The sequence below is a fragment of the Papaver somniferum genome, chromosome 9 (assembly GCF_003573695.1).
Source record: "Papaver somniferum cultivar HN1 chromosome 9, ASM357369v1, whole genome shotgun sequence".
Lineage (NCBI taxonomy): Eukaryota > Viridiplantae > Streptophyta > Magnoliopsida > Ranunculales > Papaveraceae > Papaver > Papaver somniferum.
The window spans coordinates 198,819,464-198,841,105 of NC_039366.1; the positions used below are offsets into that span (position 1 = coordinate 198,819,464).

A 21,642-nucleotide genomic window follows, 5' to 3' on the forward strand; every position below is an offset into this window, starting at 1 on the left:
TCAAGTCTCTGGAGTGAATATCATCTTGAGGTAGGGTTCGTTTGAGATTTTTTTTTTTTTTGGAGTTTTTAGAGTGAATATCACGTGCAATGGAGAAAACAAATCGAGTTTTTTTTTTTGTGCGAGGAGTATTGTTTCTTTTGCCCTCCCTTTCAAAATCCTGGCTCCGTCCCTGAGTTTAAGACAAGCAGCTTCGAACGTTTGCCCATCCCATTTACCTGTTTGCTAATCTCACTGTGGGGTAGGAATGGGCAAATCTGGTTAAAACTGTCTTTCTCTGTATAGTAACAATACGAAAGCATTTTCATTAATTTAAACAGTTTAAGGTACATTTGTAAGAATATGAATTACATATAGGAGGACCTTTCTTTCATCACAAAAATAAGGCACTTAAGAAATTACAAGAACTATCAGAACCAAAAGAAAAAAGTCCAGTTGACATTCATTTTACCCTTTCCATCACTTGGTAAACCAGTAAACTAGAATAAGAAATGTGCACACAGATGCAACCAGGGAAAGAATTATAGTATCCATCGATTTCTTTCTCTTTATCGACGAAAGAATATGATTTACCTGCATCATCAGTATGGAAAATTAGCAGAGATAATAATAGAACCCAACATTCTAAGGTCCTTGTCTTTTTGTTTAACAAGGCAGAAAGCATAACTTTGTCAGAGAAACTGTTTCACATACCGTCGGTAGACGGCTGCTAATATTGCCTATCTTTGAAGTGATTCCCCCAAATGTTGAGCGTTGTGATACAAGTGATCCAAGTGTGGCTTGCGCTTGGGAAATCACCGTATCCATCTATATAAAACAAGTGTTTGCAACTTTAGTGGATATCATTTGCTGAACATTCTCTACAAATCCTGTATCAATGGGGTACTCATGATATAATAATTCCAGGAAAATGACATCAAGATGGATATTTGATATTTCTTTAGCAAAAAAGATTCACAATAATTTTGTATATGTGGGATTACACTGCAGGAGTAGATAATGAGAGCGGTTATTGGTCAAATGTTGTGTTACAACGACATAATGCTGTGTTACAACGACATAGATAGTGGGAGTCTTGTCCAGTATGTTACTTCGTATTACCAAATGTAAAGCCAAAACATGTCTTTTCAAAAGAAAATATCTCTTAATAAGGTATATTATCCTACAACTGTATCAGATGGAGCATGGAGATCCTTATATCTATCCATTACTAAATATAGAGCTTAATAAATAATTTTTTAAGTAAAACTTAAAAATCAATATCCAAAGAACTAATTTTTTTTTTAACAGCTATAGAAGTAAAAGAATATCTATTTCTTGGAAAAGAATATCTATGTCTTTTCTAAAGTGTTGACACGGCTCAAAAAAATTTAGGCGTGTCATCGTAACACAGGTTAAATGCGCTTGAGCTTACCACCGAGCATGTGAAGTCATTGCTTATTTGACATGACAATTATTTGATATACATCAAGTAAAAATGTATATTGCCATTAGAACATTCAGATTGAATTTATTCTCCATGAAACAACCAGAACTTGACTCTATTATGACCTAACATTCAGTCAGGGGGGAGACACCATGATGCCGTTATACCACAGGAGATTGTCATAGTATTCACACTGGGGGAACGAAACAGATAATACTTCACTTATTGATGTTTTGACATATTAGAGAAAACACCTTAACAGATCTTTAAAATAGAGAAAACACCTAAACAGAATCTTTACTTATTAATGTTTTAACATATTAGAGAAAACACCTTAACAGATCTTTAAGATAGAGAAAACACCTAAACAAATCTTTAAGAGAAAGAAAACGAAACAACATATAAACAAATATGTGAACAATATCCTCTATTAAGCAATGTGAAGTGAACCCAATTAAACAAGGTGAAGTGAATCCAATAGATGCTTCATACACTTCCATAGTTTTTGCTAAGCAAAGTGCGTTCAAACTTTTCCCAAAGGTAGAAGTACGACTTGCCCGACACATCCTAATACTTGATAACAATATATATAACGGTCATAATGTTTTTTCGTCCTCATAACTTACCTTACCTAGGAGATCAAAGTCCCCATAAAGAAAATGATCCACCAGGAAACATGTTTAGAGTTCACCACTGACAGTGAGCTCAGTATCCAAGTCTAGGAGACAAATATCTTGTTCCATTATGAAACTAAGTAAACCAAAGATCCTAGACGTGATATATAATACAACCAATAATATTATAAATCATCAACTAAAAAGGCAGTTTGAAATACCTGTCCTGTATTTTTGCTGATGGAAGCATGTTCTTTAAGAAGAGCCTGTTCTTGAGAACCACCACCATCTTCCAAATCTAGCCTAGTACGATCAAATTCCCTGAAATCTTCAAGCAATGAGGCATGCTCTTGTTTAGCTCTAATGCTAGAGCGGAGACGATAAAACTCCTGTACTTAAATCATTTTAAACACATGTTATCGTTCAAATATATATATATATATATATATGCATAGTCTCTATGTAACAATAACTGAATCAAGTCTAGAAATTTAAACCACTCCATTCAGGTGGATCATATATATACTTACTTGATTAAGGTCTTCTAAAATCTCTTGATGTCGAGTCAATGTATGAGAATATGTTTCTAACCCCCCCGAGGATACCCAAGACTGCATCTGTGTATTGACTTGCTTAAGCTGTTTAAGTAAGCGATCAATTGCAGAGTCAAGTTCAGTTTGTGTACCATCGTCTTTAGTAGAAACCAATCTACGGTAAGAGTTCATATGCTCATCTAATTGTGCTTCAAGTTTCCTTGCCTACATTCAGAGGTAAACAAAAAAAATAAAAGTCAAGAACTAAATTTAACCTCATAACCAATTTAAGGGTTTTAATTTTGATGCAATAAAACCAGATCTAATTATCCTCCTCCTGATAATTTCTCCAATAACCCCCTAAAAAATATCTTGAATTAGAGAAGATACCAAACTCGTGAATCAGAGAAGATACCAAAAGTAAATTTGTTTAGCCTGATCAAAAAAGAAGACCTAATTTTGTCAATTAAATTGGCCATCATGATAAAAAGGAAGAAATTAAGATAATACCTGTTTCCTTAGGGCATCCCATGATGTAGGCAAATCCATAAGGAAATCGAACAGCTTGAGCTTAATCAATCAAATGGATTCTACGAAATTGAACACTGAACACAGAAATATAACAACAGAGAAAGACGGAGCCTTTTGGCGAGGGAGAGCTTTAATAGAAATGGGGGTTGATTTTATTCATTTGTAGTCCTGAAACCCGACCCGGGATTACTGTGTAGTCCAGCGGGATAAAATATTTGCTGGCCGGTCCAACAAAGTTTCAAAAATCGTAAAATTACCAAGGTAACCCTAACAACACGCGTGTCACAAGCAGAGAAGAAAACACGCGTACAAAAAAACAGTTTTCACTTTTTTTTTCTTTTTTTCATCGACATTTCATTCTTCTTCATCATCAGTTTTTCATTCTTCTTCAGAGAAAAGAAAATCAAAAACCTAGATTCAAATAAACAACAATCAAAAATCAAACAAGTTACAGAAAATTCGAAAATTCGTGTGGATCTCAGGTACTCTTGAAGAAACTAATGTTAATGAAGAAAATTTTATTGATGTTGATGTTGATATGGGTTTATATATAATTAAGGTATGTATTAAGTTTTTCAACTTCAATTTTACATCAAAACTGGGTTACATCAAAACTAGGGTTTTTTCAGTTTCAAGTTTTTCTTGAAGAAATTGATGTTAATCTAAAAATTAGTGTTTCCAATCTCATATTAACATTAATTCTTTGGTGCAATACATATCAATATATATTATAATTAGCATAACAGATTTTGAAGCTATTTAACAGGTATTTGTTGTAATTTTTTTGATCTTCTTCAATTTTTATTTCTTAGGGTTCATATTTTTTTGAGAATTTTTGTTACAACATTACTGCTATGAATTTGGGGTTTTTGTCTGTGTAGTGGAATACTGGAAGTTTCACAATTTTTTTCAAGTTTTGGATATATAAATTTAGGAGTTTTCAGATTTTTGCTAAACCCTTAGTTCATGCTTGAATACATATAAATATGTAGTAAGACAAAGAGTGATTAGTTGATGATATGTACTGTATAAAATCCTAGCATAGTTTATGCTTGAACATATCCATATGTACTTAGGGAAAAGTGATTCGTTGATGTAATACATGTCAATATGTATCCTTTGAATACCAAAAAAATAATATGTAGTATGTGTTAATACAATACATAGCAATATGTATTGTAGTGTTGAATACAAGTAGAATTCATCAGCGTTGTATATCAATATGTATTATAGAATACTTGGATTGCATATGCATCAGGTACATATCAATATGTATTGTCGAATACTAATGGATATTTGGTTGTACCGTGAATAACTGGATAGTTTTGATAGTGTCAACTGCCAGTACGTATTTGCCTGTATTGCGAAAAATGAAGTGCATATCGCCATGTACTTGTTGATGTATTGGTGTTACTTTGATTCTTATGAATACCCTTGTTGATTATGCATGTGATATGAAAGAAAAATACATATGTACTGGTAAAAATTGCAGTACATATTTGGTTGTACCTTGAAAAACTGGATGGTTTTTGATAGTGTCAACTTCCTATATTGCGGAAAGTGGGTGGTTTTATTTTTCTTTCAATAAATAATTGTTGCAACATTTTAGTTCTAAAAATATGTTTGGTATTGCATGCCAGGTCACTTATTGTACTACAACAACAAGGCATAATATTGGTTTCAGTAAATTCATGCTGAAAACTCGAATATAACAAAATGTTTGGGATTTCTGCCAAAAAAGGTGTTGCTTATAATTTTAAAAATACAATCCAATATGTGTAATGTTTTCAGTTTTATTTTTGTTGATTTTTTATACCAAATTTCTATATGCTCCTAACATACATATCAGTGTGTACTGTTAAATTATTGATATGTATTGCTTACCCCCTTCTACTGCATGTTTATGTATGATCTTACAATATATATCCATATGTACTGTATATATGTTGTGTATAATCCTACAGAACATGCTGATATGTACTGCTAAAAGCCCTAGTTTGTAGTTGATATATGTAATGTTGATGTACTTTGTTCTTGAATTAGTACATATCAACATGTATTGCTGGGTATATATATGACCACTGCAATAAATATGTACTGGGTAAACCTTTTTATGCTTATTATGTACTATAGGTAAACCCCCAATACATATTGATATCCAAAACACACTATCTTGACATTGTTCATTCTTGTTGCGTTACCAGCTTTGGTGCAGGGTTCCTTGGTTCTTCATGATACGCCTGCATGGTTGGGATCAGTTGGGAAGGCTTGGCAGATGGATCTAGAGGGGCCATCAAGTAAAATTTCTCTTCCTTTAAACATACTCTGATCTTTTAACATCTCAAATTGCACAAAATCACTATGTGCAGTAGTTGGTATAATTAGAGACATTATGTAACTCGTGATAAACCAAATACCAGTGGTCGTCTCTTCCTAGTTTTGGACACTGTGCAACATCATACTTGATTTGGAATAGTGAAACTTCTTTAGGAGTGTCAACAAATGTTTAGGAGTATTAACAAATGTTGATATGCAGGGTGCAATTGGGCAACCAATAGATTGTTAAAATATTCCTATTTGTGTTGTTGAATTACATATGCATTACCTTACAAAAGGAAAATAATGTGTAAAAACAGTACATATTGGTACGAACTGACAGACTGTACGTATCCATCTGTACATATCAACATGTACAGTTGGATGTTAGTTACATATCATTATGTACTTTAGTTTTTGATGCTTGTTTATTATGTTGATACGATAGGACCTGAAGTAGGAGACCATACAACTCCTTGAACTGGAGATTGCTTCCGATCATGTAAATATTCTTGTTGGAGCTAGTAATTATGCAGCGGTGGCGTTGACTGAGGACTAATAATCTACATTCCTTTGCTCTTCTCCACCTGTATTAGTTGCTGCTAATTCGAAATATTTTACTTATGATAGCATATTGTAACCCGACTCCTCAATTTTGCGACATCTCTGTACTCTTCCTTAGTTGAAGCTTTTTATAAACAAATTATCTTTTACTTGTTGCTTCAATTTGTAAGTAGTGCAGCAGATATGCAATCGATTTCTAAGCAGTGAAGCAAATATATATTCTAGTTTTGGTAAACACTGCAGTGAAGCAAATATGTACTCTAGTTTTGGTAAATAGTGCAGCAGAACTAACGTTGAGTTACTACTTACTAGAAGGCAACAAGCAGCGGAGCAAGTAGAAATACTGAATTACATCATATGTAACAAAAATTAATGATCATTTTTGAAATTATTTCATTGTAAATTGTTGTATTTGAAATTTCATCGTAAATTGTCGCATTCTTCATACAATGTTTCTGGCCGTTAATATATAAATTTTTTTTGTCAGTATGTAATTTGCAGAATACATTGTCCTCTATTGAAGTGATCCAACAGTATATATTGTGTTGTATTGAAAGAAAAAAAAAGTCAATTTTGATAGTACCAAAGGGAGTACATATTGGTTGCACAGAAATATACATAGTCGGTCAAATTGATTTTGATATATTTTATTTAATTCAATCCGGCAACACAGAAAAAGCATATCACATTCCAATCAAACTGCAAAATGTCGCAGCAATATAGTTTTCTGGGCGTGAATTTTCTGCAGCCAAAATAGTTTCAGATTGCTGTCGAAGCATTCTTCCATTAGCACTGCCCATTCTTCCTTCATAATTTATGGCCTCATCCGGGGAAGTCCCCTCTTTAAACTTTGCCTCAGCAGCATCTGCAAAGAAGAAAAAAGCGCAGAATAAACAAACAATGAGCAAAGAAAAAAGCACAGAATATACACATGTACTGACTGAAGCCATAATATATATTGATATGTACTGAGTGAAACTCAATGCAGAGAAAAATCGAGACACTTCAGCTCACAAAAAATACAAAATTTCTTTCAACAATGGAAAAACAATACATATACACAAGTATTGAATAAAAACTGACAAAACATAGTTTCCAAAGTGTGACCAAGGGAAAGGTAGAATCTACGTTTAGTGTTGGAACCAAAACTATCAAGTGGTGTGCAAGGTTAATGCTAAAATACCCTTAAAGTTTGAGAGGTTAATGGTCTAAATACTCACAGTAGCACTCGGAAGGATGTACAAGGTATCACATCAACATATTGATAGTACTGCGAAATAAATGAACTGGAAAAGAAATTAGAAGTAAACATACCTGAATTTCTCCCCCTTGTCCTATACCTGTAATGCCGAAGAAATGAAATATATCAGGTACTTATCGTAAACACTCCACGCAAGAAGGAAATTCTATACTTTTCTTATAATTTTCAGGCTCACTGTATGGCTAAGAGACATCTTGGTAATGCTGACTTGAACAAAATAAGAAATCAATAACTTAAAACAAAAACCGCAAACCAAATGGTCAAGAGAAACTCGTTTAACTGCACATTTTTATATCAGATAAAACACATTTTAAAATTATCTTTATCACAATACATGATGAGGAGGATTTATGGATCCAAGAGCCAAGCAGCAGGAGGAGGATTTCTGGATCCATAAAGATACTGAGTGTCAATATAGTACATATACACATGTATCGAAGAAGAAAAATAGTACATATATACATGTATTGAAGAAAAGAAGTACGGAAAAACCAGTACATATTTTTATGTACAGAGTGAAAAGCACGGTAAACATGGATATGTACTAAGTAAAACCACAATATATATGGATATGTACCGAGTGAAAACCTGACTACTGGAATATCTTCTCAACTCAAAAATACATTTGCCAGAGAACTTGGAACAACTTTCTCAAGAACCAAATATCTTCTCAACTCAAAAAAATCCACTCAATTCATCAATGGTACATCAAAATATCCCGTCAACACTCACAAATATGTCAGAATATCCACCACATATCATAAAAATGAATCATTGTTCAAAATAGAACTACTAACATTATGATTATCTAGTGAGTGATCAAGAATTATATATAGGACGATCATAAAATAAAGAATCAAAGTCCAAGTAAGACCAGAGTGGATGAAAATTAGGTCATAATGTCAATCGAACTATTTTAAGAAAATTCTAGAGGGGTATGTAGACTAAATCATTCTACTCATCATTCTAAATCCACATTTAGGATCGGCATATAGTATTAAGTGATCAATAAATTATAAGTACAAGACCGGATCTTAAATATTTGTGGGAAAAAATCGAAACAATTTATACTAAAAGGATGAGAACGTTAAGCTGATTACAAATATCCTCTCTAATTTCAAATCAGATAAATGAACTGAAATAAAAATCAATGATTTTGATTTTCTATAAACCCTAAAATGAAATCTCCAGAAAAGTTTATTTTGAAACCACAAATATACCTAGGATCAAAATCAGAGAGATTAGGGGAAGCCTTAGCTTTTCCCCCGATGCCGCTAGCGAGATTTCCTGGTTTCCCCGGCGATAATTTTTTCTGATTACACAGAGAGGTCTTCTTCTAGTCTATAGACTGAAAGAGAAAGTAAAACAGAATTTGGTTCGCAGCTTATGCGGAGGGTAATTTTGCCCTTTAGAAATTGACGTTTATATCACTCGCACGTGTACAGGGCTTGTGGATAAGTTTTTTAGTCCAAAAACATGTTTTCGGACCAACTAGTAATTGTTTTCTGGTGCTGGACTACACAGTAACCGGTTCTTCCTACAGTGGATTAACTAGTAATTCCTAGTTATATATTTATATATATAAGTAATCTAGTTTAATTGGGGCCCAAAAAATAATTAGGCCTCCCACAAGAGGACAAAAAAAGTCATTAAAACCAAATTTGAATCATCTCTTAACCAAATTATTTGCAAATGACTAAACTGCCCCTGAATGATTAGTAAAATTTAATTAAGTTAAGTTAATTAGTGTGGTTAGATTATGCTCGACTAAAATCAGATTTCATAATTAAAATTTGATTTTTTTTTTTTTGAGTTGGAAGAAAAAGAGGAGGTTATAGAAGAAAAATTAGGCTTTTTAGAAATGAGTAATTCAAGTAGGGGAAATGATGTTGGGGAAGGTTCAAGCAACAAAGATGATTATGTTGATGGTAAGATTATCTTAAATTTTTCCATGGACTGGATATATGTCACAACACAGAGAAAGAATCGTCAATGTCGAGAGATATATACCCCAACGACTCTATAAAGTCGTCAACGTATTAACACCAAAAATTACAACTCAAACCTGCAATTTTTCCAGGTTATGAAAAATTATCAGGGTAATATGATATACCCTGACGACTCTTAGCTTGGGTCAGAAAGAGTCGTTAGGCTTTTTATTTTTCACCTGGGGTCGTTGACGTTTAAAAAGGGTCGTTCATAGAGGATCGTCATAGGTTTTTATATTATGTTAACGATCCTAATCTATGGTAAAAAAAAAATGAAAACCAGAAATATGGTCGTTATCTTGATCATCATATACCCTAACGACTTTTTATTGTCTCTACATGCATATGAAAAATCGTGAGGGTTTAGACTTGTCGAATTGACAACCCTTTTACTGTAACTGAAATTTTTCGGGTGAACTTTTTTTTTTTCTTGGAGTCATTAGTGGAGGAGAATAGGAGAGTTGAGAGGGTGGGATTTTTTTGTTTAGAATTAAAAATGATTGGGGCTTAGGATAAAGGGTTAATATGTTTTTAAAATTAATTTTTAGTGAATAATAAAATAGTATTTTCACAAAATTTTAATACACCCCTGAAAAATTTGGGGTGCAAATAAAATGGGTGAGGCCCTTAATTATTTTTTTGAGCCCCAATTAAACGAGGATAAGTAAGCGACGGGATCCCGCAACTTAGTCTACGGATATTTACTAGGGGTCAGGTTCTCGTGACAAACTATTTTAACAAAAGTTGTAGTCGGTCAGATCATGGTTATTATACGTTTCCTGTATTTAGTGATGAATAGTAATATTTGGCTTGAGCCAAGCCGACTAAGAGCATTACCAGAGGAAAAAAAGAGCGTAATTAAAGGGGGAAGAGTTATTTTGGGTAAGATTAATTCCTCTTACCTTTTCGGCTTCTCCTCGATAACTCAAGATCCTCATCAATATTAAACGACGTACAGTAAAATAACTATAAAATAATAATTTTGCGACCACCCCAATCCTATTATTTAAAGAGATATTGCTTAATCGATAATATAATATTTTATTGTTTTATAAACGCCTCGGATTTTTTCAAGGCTTTACCCATCGAGGGGCTTAATCAGAGACTTGCGCGCGTCAATTCAGTGTGGTTATTTGTTATTGCTTGGGTATCCCTTTATTCCCCATTGATAGTCGTGGTGCTTTTTGCGACCGGGATATGGATTGTTTTGGGAATCACGCTCTGCATTGCGCGCATGAGGTGGGGCTCAAATTTATCCATGATCTAGTAAGAGACAGTATCGTTGATATGTGTTATCGTGCTGGAGTGGCTGCTGGGAAGGAGGTTGCTTTTGGCCTCTTGTATGATGATGGTGGAACTCTGAGACCTGCTGATATCATGGTTTACAATTGGGACAATGGCCGAGATGTCTGTTTAGATGTGACTGGGGTGTCTCCCTTTACTGGTGATGGAGTTCGTGCTTTCCAGCCCGGTTTGGCGTTAAGCAATGCTATCTCGCGCAAACATAAAAAAATATTTTGATAAATGCTTAGTCGAAGGTTTTGGTTTTGGCACCCTAGCTTTCACGACTTTTGGGGAACTTGGTGATGATATGGTGGACCTTATGAAGAGGATGCATAATCATTTGTCTAGGTTTGATGTTAGTGCAACAAAATATAATTTCTTTTTTCATAGGTTAGGTATCGTCATTCAGAAGAGTGTTGGTGCCCAACTGGTGACTAGGATCTCATCCAACTTTTATTGTTGCTTCCTGTAGTCATGGTTTGAAAACTAATAAGAGCTGCCCTTATTTAAACTATATTCACTCAACTGGTCACCTATTATGTGAAATTATATTCTTGCATCATGATACTTCAGGTATCTTCTGCAATAAAGTGTATCTACTGCAACAATTTTTCTTTATGTCAACTAATGCATCAATTGTCACTGATGCATACTTTCTGATTACGTCTTGCACCTGTATCAACTACTTCATATACTACTCTCTATACTTCTTACCCTATTTGCTCTACTTTTTTCTACTACTTCTTGAACAACAATTAACTATTGATCCTTGGTGTTGAATAAGCCACCATATTAACTATTATCCTTTTTATGTCGTGTATCAATAGTTAGAAGCATGCATGTCAACTTATTCTTATTTTGAGAGTGTAAATTTGATGACAACTCGCAGAGCATTGTAAGATGCACCAATAATAATCAAGAAGCACAAATGGTCAGGGTAGTATTTCTCAATGCCTTAGAACTCTTCTCTATTAAGGGATGAAGACAATATAACTCATACGGATGGTTATCAACTTTTAGATAAAGAGCTGGCGTTGGACAGGAATGCGTGGAGAGCAGCGATCCATGTGACGGAGGAATGTACACGACGTACTTGCAGTGACCCCTTTATTTTCAATTGTCTCTTTTGCAGGACTGAGTAGAATCGAGAAGCTGGTCAGATAAGACCGAAGCCGGTGGGAGTTAGAGAAATAGCTGGCGTTCGATTGAGGTGCGTGGAGAGCAAGCAACCCATGGAAATGAGGTATGTACACGAGGTAGAGGTATGTGAACTGACCCCCCTACTTTCTATTGTCTCTCTAGTAGGAATGTGTAACTCGTGAACTTGTAAACCGTCATGGAAGAATTGTGAAAGGGGGACTCCCCCTGTAACTTTGGGGCTGGCAGGATTGTGAAGAGGAAAATCCCACGTAGCCTTCAGCAGGGACATGGTGTGAGCAGATAGATACTCTACTTTAACGGTCGCGAATGCCCAATCCCATTGAATTGGTGACTGCTTCACCTCTGTACCAAAAGGAACAAGGCATATAATGTGCCAAGGACTGTTCCTGCCTTAGGATGGGTTGGGTTTAAGCAGACAAGCTGGGGTAAAACTTTTGCCACACTTTTTATGAGAAGATTCTTCACGAACCAGGCATACAAAGTTTGTTTCCCATCTAGTGTATCCTGATAAAGGGTATCCCTTCTAGGCTGTTCAATTACTTATTTACCCTTAACCCTTCATAATTACTAATCTGCCCTTAACCTTAACCTTAAAATATAAACCTAAATTTTAAATCCCTTAACCTCAATTACCCTTAACCTTAATACATAAACCTAAATTCTAAATTTCCAAATCAGTTTTTATTCTCTTCTTCTTCTACATCAAAAAAAAAAATTCATCGCGGCTCGAAAAATTTTCATCGTCAATTCCTTCTTCCTTTGATCGTTGATTAATCTCAACTATATAACAAGATGGGTCCTCGTTTAAAGATTAAAGCAATTCGTTCTAAAAGCTCTCAATCAATTGAAGAACCAATTGAGTATGAAGAGGTAGAAACTGAAAACCAAACAGAAATCGAACGGGAAAATCCTCCAATTCAAGAACCAACTCCTGAAATGAGAATAAGAAAGTAAGTTCTACAAACCCATCTCATATTTGATGTTTTTGATTGTTATAATAGGTTAATACGTCAAAAAATAGGGTTTTTCGACGCTTACAGATGCAGGTTCGGCTCATAATTAAGTCTATATGTGCGCCGAACTTCTCTTGAAATTGATTTCTCAAAGTGTAGAAGAACGGTTCGGCTTAAAAGATCAAATTAGTTTTGAGCAGAACTTTATTAAATAATACCCATGTATGTATATTCGGCTTATTCGACACTGTTAGTTTTGAGTCGAACCATGAACTATTATGTTTCCATAAATGTAGGTTCAGCTTATTCCATGATTTAGTTATGAGCCGAATATATGTTTTAATGCATAAGTGTAGATTCGGCTTGTTCGATACTACTAGATTTGAGCCGAATATTATTGTTAGAATTTTACATAAGTTGTGCAAGTACAGGTTCGGCTTATCCATGATTTCATTATGCCGAATATGTGTTTCATTTCTTAAGTTTAGGTTCGGCTTATTCGATAGTATGAGTTACGAGACGAATAATCCCTTGTTATTGATTTATTTGAGAAGAAAAAATTATGTTTAGATAATATTGTGGTTTTCATTCATTAGGAAGAAAAGAAAGAGATCTAATCCCAATCTTGATGATGAAGAAGAGCAAGGAAATGAAACCACTAGAAATGAAAATGTTGAAGAACAAAGAGAACAAGTTGAAGATGTAGAAGAAGAGCAGTCAGAAGAAGAAGGACAAGAGGAAGAGGAAGAAAGGGATGAAGATAAGGTAGAGGAGGGAGATGAGGAAGAGGAAGAAGATGAAGAGCTAGAAATTGCTCCCAAAGAATGTTGGGAGGAGAGTCGATCTAAGAAATTAAATAGGGGTCGACAACAAGGAAATAAAAGACTTCATCGTAGTGGCCGTGTTTGAATCCCTTCTTTTCTTTTATTTTCATTTGGTTCTCGTCCTTAACTTCACTTCACTTTTAAGTTTCCAAGTTCTTTTTATTGTTAACTGCACCGCATTCGTCTTATGGACACCTTGAATTTCATGTTTTAATCAATAGCGTAATAGTTAATCATCTTTTTTTTCTTAAATTTTGTCAGGTTCGGCTTATAATACTTGTTACTTTTAAGCCGAACAATGAGTTCGAGTTTTCAAATTGTGGCATCACTGTATGGTTCGGCTTATAACCATGCTCACATATAAGCCGAACAATAAATCTTGTCAGGTTCGGCTTATAATACTTGTTACTTCTAAGCCGAACCTGACAAAAAAAACTGGTTTTCTAAAATTTCATCAGGTTCGGCTTAACCTGTAAATACTGTTATAAACCGAACCTGACAAAAAAACTGGTTTTCTAAAATATCGTCAGGTTCGGCTTAACCTGTAAATACTGTTATAAGCCGAACCTGACAAAAAATCCTGGTTTTCTAAAATGTTGTCAGGTTCGGCTTAACCTGTAAATACTGTTATAAGCCGATCTTGACCCAATTTTGGACACAAAATAGTAAATCATTCAAGTATTTCATTTTGATGGGTACATGTAATTGCAATTCTATTGTTGTATCATCCTCATCATACAAGAAAATCAAAAGACTAAGGAGATCCTAAACGAATCTCATCATCTTTCTTATCATCTTCATCCTCAGTACTTGAAAATTCGATTACTTGTCCACTTGGTATCGACAAATTCAAAGCTTGCCAAAGATTCATTTCCATTTCATATTTTGCACACCAATCCATTGCGTAATTATTTTCAAATTTAGGCCAAAAGGATGCAGCTATCAAGGGTGGTAATGGGCAACCGGGTCTAAGCTTGAGGCCGATAAAATGACAATTTTGAATAAATCCCATAAAAAGTCTTCTATATTTCACACCATCATGGCAAGGTCTTGTTGGAGGCGCGTAACTAAAACTACTACCCGTCCACCCGAAACAATGTACGACGCAATCGAATGCCTCCGCTATTAAAATCCCACAAATGGGCATTGACATCCAATGTACGACGCAATCGAATGCCTCCAAGTTGGCGCCTAATATCTCAATCAATTCAACTTCTTTCAACAATTTGTCAGTGCAAAGATGGGAGACTCTATGACTTAATCCCCATAGCCATTTACTATTATAATTCTTGTGTTTGAACATAAGGTTATGTTCGAAATCCGCTTTAATTCTCACAACATCACTTTTGAAATATTCATCAATTGCGTTAAATACCGTGACAAACGTGTCAACACATCCAGAAAGGTTCTTCTTCAAACGATAATGAGCCGACTCTACCATACTCGTGGCTTGGTTGTCGAAGTGCTTGTGTCGATTCGTGAAACAAGACACAAACCTTTCTTTATTAGGTTCCAACACATCTTTGAGCAAGTAATTAATGACGTCGGGGTAGTTGGTTCTCCAATGTTTTATAAGCATTTTTACATTTTCTTCGTAAACATCCTCGGTGATTGACCATACCAAAGCATCCCATTCGCCATGGAAAGAAGCCCACAACATCTCATTATGTTTATATTGTTTCAAGAATTCCTCCTTTTTCTTGGAACGTGTCTCTAACGGTAGTTTAGCAATATTCAGTAATTCTTTCATCTTAAGTGGTTGAATTATCGGTTGGCATTTTTGCCTAACATTGCACCATATATGAAACGTAGAAAGAAAGTTGAATGCTTCCGGAAATACCTTGTTAATAGCATACATCAACGATGAATCTTGATCGGAAACGAACACTTTAGGAAGAGAACCCTCCTGGAAAATTAACTTCAATTGTTCTAACCCCCAAACATAACTTTCTTTCTTTTTGTTTTTCAAGAAACAAAAAGCCACGGTGAACGGTGCCTTTGTCGACGTATGCCCCACTATGTTCATCAACGGCATCTCATATTTATTAGTCTTATACGTGCAATCCAATATAAGAATTTGTGGGAAGCATATAGCCAATTGGACGCATTCCGGGTGGGCAAGAAAAAGGTGTGTGACTTTACCAAACTCATCCAAGTTCTTTTGGCAAGCATAGTTATGCTTTACCGCTAACCACATCACTTGTTGCATCATCATCCTACCTTGCAAATTGAGTCTTCTAATATTATTTCTTGCATCGTAGATAGTATTCATAGTCGACTTGTTATTCTTGTCGTCCTCTTTCAATTTACTAAGAATCCTAGACGGTAGCATACATGATCGTGTCATTTTATCCACTTCTAGAATCTCATGGGGTTTTAGTCACGCTACTTTTGCATGTCCATGAAGGTCACGTGGACGTGGGTGGTTATGACGACAATCCATTTGTTTATTCATAACCCAATATTCATCATCTTTGTTCAAAGACTTATTCTTGTTCTTGAGGTTGAAAACAATCTTGAAAGGGCACTTTGTTTTCTTCCTCTTTGTCATATTCTTTCTCCCGGTCTTCCCGACATATATATAACCCTTTTTAACCTTGTTATCGCCGGTTCCACTTCGCTCACAAATCAATTCAAACCGATTCCCTCGGCTTTGTCGTCCTTTAACTAGTACGCAATTTATCTTCATCATGTGTTCCTCATCCCAAGCCAGTGCTTCCGGTTTAGTTTTCCATCTCTACATTCATTCAAACACAAATAATTAGTAAGAAAAACTTCGGAATATTTCTACAACTTTAAGGTAAACACCAAGTTCTTACATACCAAATCATTTTTGAAGTGATCCTTAGTATCTTCGTGAATTACTTCTATTGGATCATGTTTATTTTCCATCGGTACAGGTCCGGCAAACGTGATCTACAAAGAATATCACAAGGTTCAATATAACGAAGGAAAAATCAATAGTGAGATTTGGCTTATACGAATCTGCCGAACCTTGTATATACCAAAGGTTCGGCTTATACGATATTCATAATATGAGCCGAATCATCAACAAATTATGTACCCAACAATTTTTAAGGGTATGTTCGGCTCATATGATTTTCATTATATAAGCCGAACCATTAACATTTTTTATTCCAAATATCTCAGCAATAGGTTCGGCTTACAATGGAAATTTCATATAAGCCGAACCAGTGTCTAACAAATGGGTTGGAAGTGGAAAATATATGTTCGGCTCATACGATTTTCATTATATAAGCCGAACCATTAACAATTTTTATTCCAGAACTCTCAGGAATAGGTTCGGCTTACAATGAAAATTTCATATAAACCGAACTAGTGTCTAACAAATGGGTTGGAAGTGCAATTGGTATTGGTTCGGCGCATATCTAAACAGTTTCAGTTAGCCGAATTGTTCATCATGGGGTGGTTCGGCTCATAGATGTAAGCCGAACCTCATCCTGGTTCGCCGAACCATGATGAAAAAATTCAAACTTTTGATAATTTCGAGCTATAAAAGTGAGATTAAGTATAATAAAGAAGTGTACCTGTGTATTAGAAGCATTGGGTTCCTCATCAATGTCTTCATCATCTGGATTTGGCTCATAAAAATCATCACCTGGAGTTTGTTCTTGAGTTTGAGTTTGATTTTGAGTTTGTGTAAAATCATTCTCATAATCTAAGAAATAAGCCATTTGGGAATCATTGTTGTAGTTGATGTGTATTTTTCTAGGTTTTTTCGATGAATTATGACTCTCCTCATCCTCCATTGAATCAACAAATAAAATTTCACACTTTCTCACTTTCTCCTTCTCTTTTCTCCTTCTCTCATTTTCAACAAATAAAATTTTTTGTTATGTAACACCCTGTTTTGAAATAGTGTTGTACGCCTGGAATGTTTAAGGGGCTTTCTCATTTTGTTATGTAACACCCCCTTTTGAAATAGTGTTGTACGCCTGGAATGTTTTTGGTATGCCCAAAAACATGCTTCTTCTTCACGGGATACCCACCCGAGACTTGTTCCTGGACAAAAGGGATTTTAGTTTTGGGTTATCAACTTTAGTATCTTACATCTAGAGAGGGCCTCCGGGTTGGCGTATTATTTTGTCCGACAATTCCAAGATGGAGATGAGTTTAATACCAAAGAAAGGGAAGGAAATTGAGAATTGGTCTGGTGGATGGAGAAATCCAAGGGATAAAAAAAGAATAGATTTGACCACAAAAAAATCCAGCAAAAGAATATAGGGAATCAGTTAATAGTCTCTGGTTCATCCTTAAAAAATGGAGCAGAAAGAAAAACTATAAAATGAGACTCTCTGAAACCAAAATATTTGTCTTCCACCATTAAAAGCAACACAAAACACCTAATATATTTTCTTTCATGAAGAAGGCCTCTTCCTCCACATCATCAAAAATGAATCATTGAGATTTTGTTTTGTTTTCTGATTGTAGTTTTCTGGTTTTAACGTTCCTTTTAGGTACTCTCCTTCCATATATCTGCTGCTGTTGTCAATCATGGCTAACAAGAACATTAGCTTGGAAGAAATCAAGAATGAGAACGTCGATCTTGTACGTTTTTGTTTTTTTTTTGTTTTTGTTTGATTGGGTTTGATTGTCTGTCTAACCCCCTATATTTCCTTTAGGAACGCATTCCTGTTGAAGAAGTATTTGAACAGCTTAAATGTTCAAAAGATGGTTTAACGACTGAAGAGGGGGAGAACAGAATCCAAATTTTCGGTCCCAACAAGTTAGAGGAGAAGAAGGAAAGCAAACTTCTCAAATTCTTGGGTTTTATGTGGAATCCTCTATCATGGGTTATGGAGATTGCTGCCATCATGGCCATTGCTTTGGCTAATGGAGGGGTGAGTCTCTTTATTAATTATTATCTCTGTTTGCTTTGGCCATTGATGGAAAGATTATCTAATTTCTTATGTTAACAAAACAAAACACAACAGGGGAAAGGCCCAGATTTCCCAGACTTCATTGGTATTGCAGTGTTATTGGTAATTAACTCAACAATCAGCTTCATCGAAGAGAACAATGCTGGTAACGCAGCAGCAGCTCTCATGGCAAGTCTAGCTCCAAAAACAAAGGTATTAAGGGATGGAAGATGGAGCGAACAAGAAGCAGCTATCTTGGTACCAGGAGATATTATTAGTATCAAACTGGGTGATATTGTTCCAGCTGATGCAAGATTACTTGAAGGTGATCCTTTAAAGATTGATCAATCGGCACTCACCGGTGAATCTTTACCTGTAACTAAGAACCCTGGTGATGAAGTTTTCTCTGGTTCCACCTGTAAACAAGGTGAAATTGAAGCCATTGTTATCGCTACTGGTGTTCATACTTTCTTTGGTAAAGCTGCACATCTTGTTGACAGTACCAACTCTGTTGGTCATTTCCAAAAGGTATATATTATTAGTTTTAAATTGAAGAAGATCATTTTGGTATCTGACATGCTGATTTTCTTAGGTGTTGACTGCCATTGGTAATTTCTGTATCTGCTCAATTGCAATGGGAATGGTGATTGAGATTATTGTCATGTACCCAATTCAAAAAAGGAGATACAGAGATGGTATTGATAATCTATTGGTTTTACTCATTGGAGGAATTCCAATTGCTATGCCAACAGTCTTGTCAGTTACCATGGCTATTGGATCACACAGACTTTCGGAACAAGGTGCTATCACTAAGCGTATGACCGCCATTGAGGAAATGGCTGGTATGGATGTTCTCTGCAGTGACAAAACTGGAACTTTGACCCTTAACAAGCTCACTGTTGACAAGAATCTTATTGAGGTTTTCTGCAATGGTGTCGACAAAGATGGTGTTGTTTTGATTGCTGCAATGGCTTCTAGGGTTGAAAACCAGGATGCAATCGATGCTTCCATCGTTGGTATGTTAGGAGACCCAAAAGAAGCTAGAGCTGGAATCACCGAAGTTCATTTCCTACCATTCAACCCAGTTGAAAAACGTACTGCCATTACCTACATTGATGGCCAAGGAAACTGGCACCGAGCTAGCAAGGGTGCACCTGAACAAGTAAGTAGAAATTAATAAACATTTTATTTTCCACAGTTATCACTTGGTAACTAACAATTTCTTTGCCATAGATCATTGATCTCTGCAACCTAAAAGGGGATGTCAGAAACAAAGCTCATCAAATCATTGACAAGTTTGCCGAAAGAGGTCTTAGATCTTTGGGTGTCGCAAAACAAACTGTCCCTGAAAAGACAAAGGAAAGTGCTGGAGCTCCTTGGGAATTTGTTGGTCTCTTACCACTTTTCGACCCACCAAGGCACGACAGTGCTGAGACCATTCGCCGTGCTCTCCACCTCGGGGTGAACGTCAAGATGATCACTGGTGACCAACTTGCTATCGGTAAAGAAACCGGTCGTCGTCTTGGTATGGGAACCAACATGTACCCGTCATCTTCCCTCCTTGGCCAATCCAAAGACGAGTCTATTGCTTCAATTCCCATTGATGAACTCATTGAGAAAGCCGATGGGTTCGCTGGAGTCTTCCCAGGTGAAAATAGTCTGAATAATTTATGTTGGCATTCATCATAATGCAATTAAACTGATGGGTGAATTGAATTGCAGAGCACAAATATGAGATTGTGAAAAAATTACAAGAAAGGAAACACATTTGTGGTATGACTGGAGATGGTGTCAATGATGCACCTGCATTGAAGAAAGCTGATATCGGGATTGCGGTGGCTGATGCAACTGACGCAGCTCGAGGCGCATCCGACATTGTACTGACGGAACCAGGATTGAGTGTCATCATCAGTGCGGTGTTGACGAGCAGAGCTATTTTCCAAAGAATGAAAAATTACACAATCTACGCAGTTTCCATCACAATTAGAATTGTTTTGGGTTTCTTGCTGATCGCTTTGATTTGGAAATTTGACTTCTCACCTTTCATGGTTCTCATCATTGCGATTCTCAATGATGGAACTATCATGACTATTTCCAAGGATAGAGTTAAACCATCTCCACTTCCAGATTCATGGAAACTCAAGGAAATTTTCGCCACTGGAATTGTTCTTGGTGCTTACCTCGCTGTCATGACTGTTGTCTTCTTCTGGATAGCCGCTGACACGGATTTCTTCACTGTAAGTAAGACTCGAGTCATTTCCACAGTTAATAGTATATGCACTACAATTAATTATGATGAAATTTTTTGCAGAAGAAATTCGGTGTACATTCAATTAATGGCAACAGAGAAGAACTCACCATGGCTCTTTACTTACAAGTAAGTATAGTGAGTCAGGCTTTGATTTTTGTCACTCGATCCCGAAGCTGGTCCTTTGTTGAACGACCTGGTTTGTTACTTGTGGGTGCTTTCTTGCTTGCTCAACTTGTTGCTTCTCTTATCGCGGTGTATGCAAACTGGGGGTTCGCCAATGTTAAAGGAATTGGATGGGGATGGGTAGCAGTGATTTGGGTCTACAGTATCATCTTTTACTTCCCTCTTGATGTTCTCAAGTTCATTATCAGATACACATTGAGTGGCAAAGCATGGGACAATATGATTGAGAACCGGGTATGCCATCTATATTAGTATAAGACTGTTTTTTCTTTCTTGTCTCTAAAACTTATGTGGTTGTTAACATTACCAGACTGCTTTCACAAGTAAGAAAGATTATGGAAGGGGAGAGAGAGAAGCACAATGGGCATTGGCTCAACGCACACTCCATGGCTTACAACCACCAGAGTCCCAAGCTCTGTTCCAAGACAAGAACAGTTACAGAGAGTTGTCCGAGATTGCTGAGCAAGCTAAGAGGCGCGCTGAGGTTGCCAGGTAATACCTGGTACTAGTTGATTAATACATAAATCTGATTAGTTTTCTTCATTGATGAAACTCAAGGTATTATCATTTGGAAACAGGCTGAGGGAACTTCACACATTGAAAGGACACGTTGAATCAGTGGTGAAGCTAAAGGGACTTGACATCGAGACCATTCAACAACACTACACGGTGTAAGTGAGAAAGAGACACGGAATGCTAGCAGCAGATACATGGAAGGAGAGAGCAAGGAGTAATATGCAACACAATGACTGAAAAAAATGTTTAATCATACTTTTAATAATTTTCTTGTGTTGGAGATTCAAATTTTTACAATTTGCATTGTAATGGAAATTTTATAAATAAAGAGATGAAATAATAGCTTCTTCTGTTTTC

General features: G+C 35.8%; 2 protein-coding genes across 2 annotated transcripts; one reads left to right on the plus strand and one right to left on the minus strand.

Annotated features, from left to right (window-relative positions):
* Positions 1–280: 280 nt before the first annotated feature.
* On the minus strand, positions 281–3,245 carry LOC113308107 (Golgi SNAP receptor complex member 1-1-like). Its single transcript, XM_026556591.1, has 5 exons — positions 3,084–3,245; positions 2,571–2,798; positions 2,262–2,429; positions 694–807; positions 281–573 (listed from the first exon to the last, which is right to left on the minus strand). The coding sequence occupies exons 1-5, from the start codon at positions 3,120–3,122 to the stop codon at positions 460–462; spliced, it is 663 nt and encodes a 220-aa protein (XP_026412376.1). The 5' UTR covers positions 3,123–3,245; the 3' UTR covers positions 281–459.
* Positions 3,246–17,771: 14,526 nt separating this feature from the next.
* Positions 17,772–21,642, plus strand: LOC113310414 (plasma membrane ATPase 4-like). The gene is made up of 9 exons (XM_026559080.1): positions 17,772–18,024; positions 18,099–18,317; positions 18,411–18,863; positions 18,928–19,497; positions 19,569–19,983; positions 20,058–20,572; positions 20,647–21,003; positions 21,080–21,261; positions 21,348–21,642. The coding sequence occupies exons 1-9, from the start codon at positions 17,971–17,973 to the stop codon at positions 21,442–21,444; spliced, it is 2,862 nt and encodes a 953-aa protein (XP_026414865.1). The 5' UTR covers positions 17,772–17,970; the 3' UTR covers positions 21,445–21,642.

Coding starts and splice junctions, on each gene's coding strand:
- LOC113310414 (XM_026559080.1), top strand. CDS start 17,971: ATGGCTAACAAGAACATTAGCTTGGAAGAAATCAAGAATGAGAACGTC. Junction 20,573..20,646: donor CTGACACGGATTTCTTCACT/GTAAGTAAGACT, acceptor AATTTTTTGCAG/AAGAAATTCGGTGTACATTC. Junction 21,004..21,079: donor ACAATATGATTGAGAACCGG/GTATGCCATCTA, acceptor TAACATTACCAG/ACTGCTTTCACAAGTAAGAA.
- LOC113308107 (XM_026556591.1), bottom strand. CDS start 3,122: ATGGATTTGCCTACATCATGGGATGCCCTAAGGAAACAG. Junction 808..2,261: donor TCAGCAAAAATACAGGACAG/GTATTTCAAACT, acceptor TGTTTTATATAG/ATGGATACGGTGATTTCCCA. Junction 574..693: donor TTAGCAGCCGTCTACCGACG/GTATGTGAAACA, acceptor CTGATGATGCAG/GTAAATCATATTCTTTCGTC.